The sequence below is a fragment of the Hyperoodon ampullatus genome (genome assembly GCF_949752795.1).
Source record: "Hyperoodon ampullatus genome assembly, chromosome: 8".
Taxonomy (NCBI): Eukaryota; Metazoa; Chordata; class Mammalia; order Artiodactyla; family Ziphiidae; genus Hyperoodon; species Hyperoodon ampullatus.
The window spans coordinates 83,244,751-83,257,394 of NC_136921.1; the positions used below are offsets into that span (position 1 = coordinate 83,244,751).

The 12,644-nt window shown below is 41.2% G+C and overlaps 1 protein-coding gene across 1 annotated transcript; it reads left to right on the top strand.

Moving 5' to 3' along the window:
- Positions 1-7,164: 7,164 nt before the first annotated feature.
- On the top strand, positions 7,165-8,145 carry B3GALT1 (beta-1,3-galactosyltransferase 1; the record flags this gene model as incomplete). Its single annotated transcript, XM_079710792.1, has 1 exon — positions 7,165-8,145. The coding sequence occupies one exon, from the start codon at positions 7,165-7,167 to the stop codon at positions 8,143-8,145; it is 981 nt and encodes a 326-aa protein (XP_079566918.1).
- Between the last annotated feature and the right edge of the window lie 4,499 nt (positions 8,146-12,644).

Here is a 12,644-nt window from a genome sequence, read left to right on the forward strand (position 1 = left end):
GAATGTAGTTGATAGAGGTGGAATTATGTCTCTCCGAAAAGACACACTGAAGTCCCAGCCCCAGTACTTCAGAATGTGACCTTAGTTGGAAGCAGGGTTTTAAATGAGGTCATTGGAGTGAGCCCTAATCTAATATGACTGGTGTCCTTATAAAAAAGGGGAAATTTGGGGGCTTCCTTGGTGGCACAGTGGTTGAGAGTCCACCTGCCGATGCAGGGGACACGGGTTCGTGCCCCGGTCCGGGAAGATCCCACATGCCGCGGTGCAGCTGGGCCCGTGAGCCATGGCCACTGGGCCTGAGTGTCCGGAGCCTGTGCTCCGCAACAGGAGAGGCCATGGCAGTGAGAGGCCCGCGTATCGCCAAAAAAAGGGGGGAGGGAAATTTGGACACAGAGACACATACAGGGAGAACACCAAGTAAAGATGAAGGCAGAGATCAGGGTGATGCATCTACAAGCTGGGAGCACCAGAGATGGCCAGCAAACCCTCAGAAGCTAGGAGAGAGGCATGGGACAGATTTCTCCCTCAGAGTCCCCAGAAGAGGCCAGCCCTGCCAACATCTGTACAGACTAACAGCCTTTAGGACTGTGAAGCAATGCATTTATGTCATTTAAGCTTCCACTCTGTGCTACTTTGTCATGGCAGCCATAGCAAACTAAGACAGTAGGTAACCTACATATCTAGAAGCTGAGGGCATTTGCAGGAGTGGGAGGAATGGCCACAGCTAAGAAACATGAAGCCAAGAAAATCCAAAAATCGAGGGAGGGGCAGAGGTCAAAAACCAGAAAGATGCTCCTAAGGAAGCATTAATTCCAAAGATCCAAGCTAAGAAACATAAACTTAGGGAAAGACTCAAGGACTGAACCAGAACTAGCAAGACCTTCTATTCTCAGATCCAGTGTCACCCCCTCAGAGAGACCAATTTACCTAAAGTAGCCCCTCCCCGTTCCACCTCTGTTCAGTCTCCATTCCATTGCTTCACTTTATTTACATCCCAGCACTTATCTCTACGTGAACGTATTTTTGCATTCATTTATCATGTGTTTAATTTCTGCCTCCCTCTCCTAGAAAGTAAGCTCCCCATCCATCTTACCAGCTTGTAGAACAGTGCCTGGCATCAACAGGTGTTCAGTGCATCTCTGATGAACCAATGAAGAAGCTATTATATTCCTTGAGACACCAGAGAGTGGAAGCAGGCCGTTTGCTGGGGCCCCTGCAGCCTTGCCCACGGGTGTAGGGCAGGTGAAATAATTGTCAAGCCAACTCAGTGGTAACCGAGGCTTAGGAAATCAGAGTTGACTTGTGCCTGCTTGAACTATGATGGAGAAGGACATGAACTTGGCACCCAAACTATGCACAGGTCACCCAAGGGACACTACCCACTTGCTCTTGGGACTGACCTTTGGCTATACAACAGAACTTTTAGCAGATTCAGGGGCTTTTTAAAAAATAAATTACTCAAAATAACAGACTATCCAGGATGCAATTTCTAGGAGAAACATGTGCTTCTCAAATTGAAAATTCTGCACCATTAACTTTCTGAAAGGTGAAGGTGCATGGTTACCAAAGGTGTTCTGTGAATGAGGTAATCTGCAATACAGTAAGGCCCCCGGGTGGAGGGAATCTTTTAAATATTCTAGTTGAATGTTTTTTTCTTTCTAACATCTTTATTGGAGTATAATTGCTTTACAATGCTGTGTTAGTTTCTGCTTTATAACAAAGTGAATCAGTTATACATATATATATGTTCCCATATCTCTTCCCTCTTGCGTCTCTCTCCCTCCCACCCTCCCTATCCCACCCCTCTACGTGGTCACAAACCAACGAGCTGATCTCCCTGTGCTATGCAGCTGCTTCCCACTAGCTATCTATTTTACGTTTGGTAGTGTATATATGTCCATGCCACCCTCTCACTTGGTCACAGCTTACATTTCCCCCTCCCCATATCCTCAAGTCCATTCTCTAGTAGGTCTGTGTCTTTATTCCGGTCTTACCCCTAGGTTCTTCATGACCTTTTTTTTTCCCTTAGATTCCATAAATATGTGTTAGCATACGGTATTTGTTTTTCTCTTTCTGACTTACTTCACTCTGTATGACAGACTCTAGGTCCATCCACCTCACTACAAATATCTCAATTTCGTTTCCTTTTATGGCTGAGTAATATTCCATTGTATATATGTGCCACGTCTTCTTTATCCATTCATCTATCGATGGACACTTAGGTTGCTTCCATGTCCTGGCTATTGTAAATATAGCTGCAATGAACATTTTGGTACATGACTCTTTTTGAATTATGGTTTTCTCAGGGTATATGCCCAGTAGTGGGATTGCTGGGTCATATGGTAGTTCTATTTTTAGCTTTTTAAGGAACCTCCATACTGTTCTCCATAGTGGCTGTATCAATTTACATTCCCACCGACAGTGCAAGAGTGTGGAGGGATTTGTCTTTAATGGATGACAAGTTAATGTGTCATCAGCGTCTGCAGTTGCGGTAGGGCTGCTAAAGGGAATAACAAATGTTTTGTGTTTCGCTTTCTACTTTACTGATACATTAACGTGTCTGTTAAACAGGGTTTTTTTTTTCAATCTTGTAAAACTAAAAGAACCCTCTGGAGGATTCTGCTGTGTGATGCTCAGCTTCTTCCCCAGAACTTTTCAGCTGATGAATTTTCTTAGATTTTCGGCGCACCTTTGTCTTTGAGTTTTCCAGGAAGAAGATAGAGTTCTCTAGCAAGAAAATCTGTACAATGTAGTCACTAACCCAAAAAACTGACAGCAATCCTATGTATCTGGAAGGATTGATCAATGTATGTGCCTGGATCCCAAATCATGAACTGACGGACGGACAGAATCCCCTCGTCCCATTAGAACTTGCTCTTTGTATCCTAATACCATCTGTCTGTATTACATTTTTCCCCGGAAACTCAAACAATTAATACCTTTAACGTATTTGGAAGTAAAGCAGATGTTACTTTTGCCCTTATTTTATACCCAAGGCTACTAAGGCACAGAAAGCCACACAGCAAGTTACTCAAGGAGTAAAACAAGGACATCTGACCCATTACCATCTACTTAATCCAACGTATATGAAATTACTCGTTAACATTAAATGCACCAAGCTACTCTCTCCTGTCTTTACTTATATTACTGTTTCTGGTCCAGAGGTCTATTTTTGTGCTTGTTTGGCCACCTGAGAAATTTGTTTGGTTGTGAGCAAAAAGAACGTTTTTGAGCACCCCTTGCTGTGGGTCCACATTATCCTTGGCTGCTCTTCAGATTCTGGCTGGTTCCTGTTCTCATTTCAAATCCTCTCTTTTATTGGTGACCAAGATGTAACACTGTGCCTACTTTTGTTCTCGTCTGAAAAATAAGTCAATAGAAAGAGTGATTCTTTCAGTGTGTGACTGTGTGTGTGTGTGTGTTGCAGGACTTCAGAGAAAGGGAACTGCAGTGTTTCTGAACCATTTCAATTTCTAAAGCTCTCCCCCACCCCCAGCATCTTCAGGCTTTAATGTGCTCTTTGCAAATCACCATTTTTTGATGACCAAGGATCCCTTCAGAATTGGTGTAGTGTGGTGGGTAGCAAACCAAAAACTAGAAAAAAATTCAAGCAATGGACACACATCTAAGAAAATAAACCTGTGGATCCTGGGAGAATAGCAGCCTGAGATAATCCCTTCCACCCTGGGCTTTCCCATGCAAGATTTTGCCTGTTGTCCTAACAGGCCTTAGGAAACTTGGGATGACTACTTACGGGTCACTCACCTGCTGTGTGATCTTGAACAAGCTACTTATTATCTCTAAGTTTCCATTCTCTCATCTGTAAAATGGAGAAAATATCTCCCTTGTAAAACTGTGAGGAACGAAGCTCTGTAAAATCCATGGCGTTGAATACAGCGCATAGCACAGTGCCTGGTGCACTGTACACATTTTTAAATGAGACCTACAGTAACAATGGTAAGAAGTATCATGTTTGTTAGCTGTCTAGGGAAGAATGCTCATTCTTCTGTGAAAAGGGCTTGTAAATATATATACTTTATTCGTGCTCTCACCTATTCCTCTCATATTTCTCCCTCTTTTAGCTCTTTTTAAATTGCCCAGGTGCTTGTGTTTATGGAGTCCCTTCTCCTGGAAAACTGTACAGAAAGTTATCAGATCAAACACATTTTTGCTTATTCTTCTGGGGCACAGAGCTATGGGAGATAGATATCCTTAATATGGAAAAATGAACTGCTATTGAAAATCAGTGGCCAGGATTTGGGGAAGGTAAAATCCTCCCTTACGCCCTTTAGTTTGCAAAGATGGGTAACCAGCTACTCGGCTAAGAATAGTTTCTGAGCACCGCACACCCATCTGCCCCCTGCCTGTCTCCACAGGCACCACCCCATCGCCGTGTCTTCTTCCTTTACTCTACAGCCCTGGCACACACTAGGCTCTCTCATTTTATGCCTTTGCATATGCTGGTCCCACTGCCTGGAATGCCCCACCCTCATCCTGATAATTCCTAGATGTCCTTGAAGATTCAGCTTAGATAACTTCTATGAACTTTCCATGGCATTGTCCCCAGGGCAACCTCATTGTTAGACTCTGGGAGCAGATGGAGCGTGGGACTCATATTGCAGTTTAGGAGAATGGTCCCTTTGGGGCAGCACTCTGCACAGTCTGCAGGATCATCCCTAGTTCTCCCATGCCCTGTCCACCAGCCCACCTCTCCTATGTACTCCATTAGCCTTATGATGAGAATGTTTATCCCACTGTTTTAATCATTCACTTGACGTCTTTCCTCCTAGACTGTGAGTTCCTTGAGGAGGCGTATGGGTTCTATTTCTGTTTTTCCAATACGTTGTAGCACGCCATTAACCCCCGATGGATAGCCTGATTAGTGGCTCCAGAAGAGAACTTGGTAGAAGCCTCTTCCAGGTGATGCTTTTGGGGAGCCCCTTCACAGTTCAGTGATAGGTGGCTCACAGTTTAGTAGGAAACTATGAAAGGTGACAAGGGCTATATGATGATAAAGGTAGGCTCATAAGAATCAGATCCTAGGCTAGGACAATGGTGGAGAAAGTTTGGTTTCTAATACCATCTTGAGACTCACTCACGTCCCTTTGGCGTTCAAATGTAGTCGATGTCTGTATATCCCAAGGTGAGAAACCCTTTTCTAAACTCTCTGTTGCTGATTTCTCACACTTCCTTTGGCTTACTGCTTAAAGTTTCAAAGGTTGCTGCACATCACATCCTTTTTATCTTTAGAGCAGAAATTCCCTCCAGAAGGCCAAGGATACTGGAGCCTATATTTAGAGAGTACTTAATATGGGTCGGATGAAGGCCTGACTATGCCTAGAGTCATGCTGCTTGAAACCATTCTAATATTCATTTAGTTAGAACGATAACTGCGCTGAGTTATTGCTGGTCTCATACGGATCATATATTCACAGTCAGTGCTTGGCTTAGACAAGAAGATGTGTATTACCTCTGCTGTTGCCCATCATGTCTTTTCATTTCATTATGACTATTGTGCTTGGAAACATGATTTTCAATCTGTAATCCCAGTTAAATTCTTTCAACACAGTCTATACATTTAAGTGCTTAGTTTTCTTTGAAGCAGACTTTGGTGAAACTGATATCCATTATCTGCTATCTCTGTCTTCCAAGACACATTTTGCACATTTTGATCTAACTAAGAAGGAAGAGATCATTTTTTACATGAATGGTTGTTGTAACCTGGCATATATTTTTGACTGGCACGATAACAGCTGAAGTTCTAGAAAGGATTACGGTTCTGAAGGACAACTTTTTCGTTTGAACATCAATTAAAATGCTCTGTCACATCTCCATTGAATTTGTGGCCCCCAACCTCAATGGTCTCCCTTATTATACTCCTGCCATGTTTATAGGCAAGTAAGTGTAAGTAAGTAAAAAGAATTAAAAGAGGACAGTATAATTTCACCAAAGGAACATAAGGGTGAATTGCTGAAAACCACAAAAAGCGATACCATTTAGATCAGCTCCAAAATGAATGCTGCCCACTCTCTGAAGGACACTAGGGTCATGGTCTCCATGCATGAGGGGTAAAGATATTCTCCATACGAAGCGTCACAGAAAACTGAGAATGAAGAACTAACATTTGTGAGAGCCAAAATAAGGAAAAAAGTGAGAAAAGTTGGGAATTACTTCTTTTTTTTTTTTTTTTTTTTTTTTTTTTGCGGTAGGCGGGCCTCTCACTGTTGTGGCCTCTCCCCTTGCGGAGCACAGGCTCCGGAGCACAGGCTCAGTGGCCATGGCTCACGGGCCCAGCCGCTCCGCGGCATGTGGGATCTTCCCAGACCGGGGCACGAACCCGTGTCCCCTGCATCGGCAGGCGGACTCTCAACCACTGCGCCACCAGGGAAGCCCGGGAATTACTTCTAAGTCAAAGCCAAGGAAGACAATTTCAGCAAAGATTTTCCAGTGGTGATCGACACATTTTCAAGAACGGGGCTAGAGAAAACAAGGAGATGTTGAGAACTGATTACTTCATCAGAATCAAGCAAACAAAAACTTAGACTTGAGAAAAATGGAAGATATGAGGCCATGTGTGAGATTTTCCTGGTTGAAAGAAGACTTTAGCATCAGAAAGTATTGATATTTAACTGCAAAGAAGGCCTCTTGTGAAGAGGGGGAATCTTTTTTAAAATTACGAATATTCAGTTTCCTTCGTGTTCATCTATAGTTTATAATATATTTGCTAATACCATGGAGCTATGAATATCCATAAACAACTTCTATCAAGGGAAGAAAGGTAGAATGCTTGTGTCAGGGAGTTGTCAATACTGATGGAAATGAATGCCTGTGTTTACTTTAATCAGCATGGGTAATCCTTATACCCTTATTATGTTTATTTGAGGATGTGAAATGACTAAATAAATCTGAATGACAACTGTACTTTGATTTTGCAGAGTTAAGAGGAAGATTTATGAGACCTGGACCCTTGTATCAGATTTGGAGAAAAGTAGAGTGAATGCAGAGGTGCCAGACGGCCACTGAGACCCATGGACAATCCTGCACTCACGCTTCTCTGTCGAACTTTAAGATTTACTAGTAATATGCTACCTTTGCCAAATGAAAAGAAACTAATGCCAAGAAGGCATACTCTTCAGTACTGGGAATAGACGTGCTCTCAAGACAATGGCTTCAAAGGTCTCCTGTTTATACGTGTTGACCGTCGTGTGCTGGGCCAGCGCTCTCTGGTACTTGAGTGTAACTCGCCCTACTTCTTCCTACACTGGCTCCAAGCCATTCAGCCATCTGACAGTTGCCAGGAAAAACTTCACCTTTGGCAACATAAGAACTCGACCTATAAACCCCCATTCTTTTGAATTTCTTATAAATGAGCCCAACAAATGTGAGAAAAACATTCCTTTCCTCGTTATCCTCATCAGCACCACCCATAAAGAATTCGATGCCCGGCAGGCGATCCGAGAGACCTGGGGGGATGAGAACAACTTTAAAGGGATCAAGATAGCCACTCTCTTCCTCCTGGGCAAGAACGCTGATCCCGTTCTCAATCAGATGGTGGAGCAAGAAAGCCAAATCTTTCACGACATTATCGTGGAGGACTTCATTGATTCCTACCATAACCTTACCCTCAAAACCTTAATGGGGATGAGATGGGTGGCCACTTTTTGTTCAAAAGCCAAGTATGTCATGAAAACAGACAGCGACATTTTTGTCAACATGGACAACCTTATTTATAAACTACTAAAACCCTCCACCAAGCCAAGAAGAAGGTATTTTACTGGCTATGTCATCAATGGAGGGCCAATCCGAGACGTCCGCAGTAAGTGGTATATGCCCAGGGATTTGTACCCTGACAGTAACTACCCACCCTTCTGCTCGGGGACTGGCTATATCTTTTCAGCTGATGTGGCTGAACTCATTTACAAGACCTCACTCCACACCAGGCTGCTTCACCTGGAAGATGTATATGTGGGACTGTGTCTTCGAAAGCTGGGCATCCATCCTTTCCAGAACAGTGGCTTCAATCACTGGAAAATGGCCTACAGTTTGTGTAGGTATCGCCGAGTTATCACCGTGCATCAGATCTCTCCAGAAGAAATGCACAGAATCTGGAATGACATGTCAAGCAAGAAACATCTCAGATGTTAGGATTTTTACCAATGTAAATACGTTTCTTTTCTTTTTTAAGAAATGAGGCCTAGGGTGTAGGTATTTTACAGGTGTCACCAGAGGAAATGAACTGGTGAAGGGGTTTTGTAAAAAGTGCTTTTCTTCCCAATCCTAGTTCCTTTCTTGGATTGCCAATTTACACGTGTTAAGCTCTGCTCATAGAAATAATACATGAGTTAAAAGGGCCAGATTTCATTCTCAGGTCCTGAAGTATTGCATTTATCTCAAAAAGCAACTTCCTAACAACTGCTAGGATTTACATACTGTGCATCTGAGATAAAAATCTGGTTCTGGGAAACTAGAACTCATGGTAATGTCTTCATATCCTCTCTGCAAAAGTAAATAAGTAAATAACACTTTTTCAAAAACAATTCAGAAATAATGCACAGTCAGGGAGACACACTGGATGTGATTATTAATACTGTGTGTGCTGTTACATTGAATTTTTACATATATTGCCATGTAATGTGTACAGTATTTGCAGTTCCACCAAGAAATGAACTTAGTACTGGCAGGAAGGCTGCAGTTAAATAAATGGGAATTTAAACTTGAGAATTAAATATACTGTATGTTTGGAAGACAACTCTGCTTGCTCATCCAAGGATTAAACCTGGTCAGCGGGTAGAATGTATATAAAACGCTACGTAACAAAATAAATAGGAGAATTTTTTTTTCCTGCTCTTTCAGAACAAACGTTACCCGGTGCCTCCAAGGAGATTTTGCTAAATGTAATCTCACCTGCTTCCCCCATACAATGTCACTAAATACATTTCACACTTTCTGGCTCAGGCAGATACATGTATAGAAATAAGTTGGTAGGGGACCAGAAGGACAATATATCACATGGAGAAAAATATAAATGTATGTGTGCATTACAATTAACAAAAGCTTGGCACTAGTGTCAGATGTCCCTTCCATACCTTTGCAAAGCACATGAGAAACTATTTGAACAGGGAGCAATGGTACTGAAGGATTTAGCCCCGCTGTTGATAGATGTAATCTTTCTAACATCTGAAACAGCCAAGTACCTCTAACAGCAATGCTGTTTGGGGGTGTTTTCTGCAAGCTCTGTGATTGAGGTTTATAGGAAGGAAGGGTGGGGAGACTTGGGTTCAGGTTCTGCTGCTGCCATCGTGTGGGTCACTTAAGCAGGCATCCTCGCTTTGCTGTGCTTCAGTCTGCTCATTTCTAAAACGGCTGGAGAAAACACCTACCTCACAGGTGCTATGAGAGAAAATCACATTTGCTAAGTATTTGGGGATCCTTAGTTTAAAAGGTGCTGCATAATGCAATGTATCGTGCATTATGCTAAATGCTAAAATAATTACATAATTACAGTGATGGTCATCACTAGTAGTAACATCATCTTAACATAATATCTGCCAAAATACAGATCAAATATGAACTATTAGTGCACCTGATTCTTCTAAGATTTTGACTTTTCCTTCAATATGTTAGGTGTTTGGGGAAGTTTCAATTTCTCTGTCATTTCTTCAGGTTTCAGTGAATGTTATTACTTCAGTGAATTGCCTTGATATCCCAGGCTGCTGAAAGGGAAGGCAGCTGCCTTTCTTTGGGGAGGAGCCTCTGGCTGGGGGTATATTACAGTCATTGAAGCACGTGCTTTGCAAAATGTATCACATCAACTTAGATCTCAGGAAACATTTGATCTGAATTCTCAGTAAGAACTTTGAGGTCTGGTAGAGCTAGTCCACCTCTGGCAGAAGAAGAAGAGACACTCAGCAAACCCACACATTGCACGCTTCTACCATTCATTAGAGAACTTCTGTTTTCACTCAAAGAAAGCTCCACAACTGAAAGAGTGTACCTTTTTTTTTTTTAACCTGACCTTTGCAAGCCCCCCTAGGAGTTGATAGCAAACAAGTAGATGAAATGTACAAATGGAAGTCATGGCTTATATCCTGAAAACACCGGATCTCTTATCTCCAGCCCAGGAGAACCCAATAGGAGATGATAGGCCTTTCCTTCCCTTAATACATCATCATCTCAAGTCAGCAGGACTGCTGAGTTCGATTAGAAAATAGCATTAGGTGTCCTGGAGAAAGATGGATCAGCATAAGGCGAGCCACCCTCCAAGCCCCAACTCTCAACTGCTGTGCATTCCAATCGCTGGGAAAGTCTCATGACTTTGAACTTGGTTTGCCTGTTAATCGTGTAGTCAAATCAAGGCTCAGTGTCATACCAACTTCTTGCGTTTACCTTATGCTCAGTCGAGCCACTTTCACTGTCAAGGAATTGCACAGTATAAACATCATATGTGTACATCTGCGAGTCGTTTTATATGTCTGCGTGTGAGTAAATTATGAATAGAGCCCTCATCTTTAAAAGGGGCAAAAATCAGAGAATCATGTCTTACAGAACTATTTCCTAACTTTTTTATGCTAGATAGTACCCATGTGACAAACATATAAATATTCATCAAAGACCATATGTATATATTTTTAAAGGCATTTTTTTTTCTTCTCCCCAGCTGTACGTATTGCTAGAATTGGCTTGCTATGTACGTTTTCTTCTGCATGGAGCTTGGTGAGGCAAGGCCACTTGTCCGGTGTTTCAATAGCCTAAAGCATGTTTGCCCTTCGTTTTTTGAATGTTCCACAAATGTTTAAGTCAAGTGATGAAGAAAAAGCTCTAATTTTCTACTTTTGTTAATTTTATGACACTGGCCAAATGATGATTTGTTAAGCCATTTTTTAATTTATTATCATTTCTTTGACATAAAATAGTGTTTCAGATAGCATTTTACCAGGAGTCATTCAGACAATTTTTACAAAAATCTGCTGACTATCCCTCCACCTGTTTTGTTCATTATGCGTTGGATAAAAAAAGGTATCAATACTTTGTGTCTGTACTCTTAAATTTTCATTTAAAGTTTTATTTTGGGGGAAAAAAAAAGCTTTTTATCTTTGGTGACTAGTTTGCGTGGCTTTGTGTCTCTTGTATTGGAGCAAATGCCAGTTTCAATATATATTATTGTATTTTTAAATAACCAGAATAAAAAAATGAAGATCATTTTCAATTTGGAATAAATTCAGAAGAACAAAACCCCTTTGTGTGATATGATATGGGGAAAAGAAACTCTTTACAGAGAAGCTAAGGAAGGAGTTTTTTCAATCAAAGCTCTTCTATCAAAAGACAATGGAATATTTACATAAAGCATCTGGGATTCATTTTCTACCTTTCCTAATATGTGGGTTTAGGGGGGAATTGATTATGTCATTTCTTCTGTAAAGGTGAAGATAGTTTTTATAAGCAACAGAGTAACTTGTGAATGAAAGAAGTAATTTACTAGAAACGCTTGTTGATGATAATTGACATTTAGGTATATCGTTATATATGAATAATTGTATTTATGTATTTATTTGTCAAAATTGTACATACTATTTCACCAACCGTAATTGTCTGTAAAAGTGCACTCTCCAGGTTTGTAGTACTACTTAGGGTTACATGGGTTGCCAATCAAGCTGCTAATCAGAATACTATTTTTTGTATCAATGTTATAAAACTGAAAAATGACAGATGTTGAAAATGTCTTTACATTCAGTTTCTTCATCTTCCTCATGAAATGTAAACTGTTGATTGAAAGCACGATGCTAATGTATAAGCCCATCTGTCATGAGGAAGATTATGGTTCCCTAAAGCTGATTTTTTAAACCACTGGGACAAATAAACAGAAGGAGAACATATTTTCCACTTGGCTCTTTTCTGAAAGGATCTCTTTGGTGAGATGTGATTACTGAAATTAGCTGATGCCCTGTCGTATTATTAACCTTCCCCATAGTCTATATGAGCTCCAAATGGTTTGAACTCCATAGTCTGAACATAGTTTGAACTCCATAGCTCCATAGTCTATATGAGCTCCAAATGGTTTGAACTGTCACCTATACTGAGGTAACTCAGTATAGGTGACAGTTCAAACCATTTGGAGCTCATCTGCAAGAGCCCAGGGCAATTTAACAGTCAACTCAGAGATGACTTGGTTTAGTAGACTATGGGCTACTCCAGGATTTAGGAAACTATTATCTCCCTTGCCCTTTGGCGGCCTCATGAAAGTCTCTGTGTTAAATTTTATGGGTTGAACATGCCAAGAAATTCCAATCCAGAGAGTATTATACTGATAATGTATGGTGAACTAGGATATGTCAAATCTAAGGCAAAAGTGTCATTCTTGTGTTTCACCCACATGTATCCTTTGGAATACTGCATACTCTTTTAAAAGTTTGATGGGACTGGAAAAGTGCTATTCAGGCATTCTTTACAGCTGACAAGTAGATGCTGATTGCTGATGCCTCACTTTTCAAGCAAGAGACTAATAGCTCTTTAAGAGACAAAAGTTCCTTTTATTATCAGTCTGATCTAGCTAAATAGGTCTTCACTTTTTAATGGATATTAAACTTTGGATCTACTAACCCTGTACCTCGGAGTTCAAAAGGTGAAGTCCATCAGGTAAGCTGAAA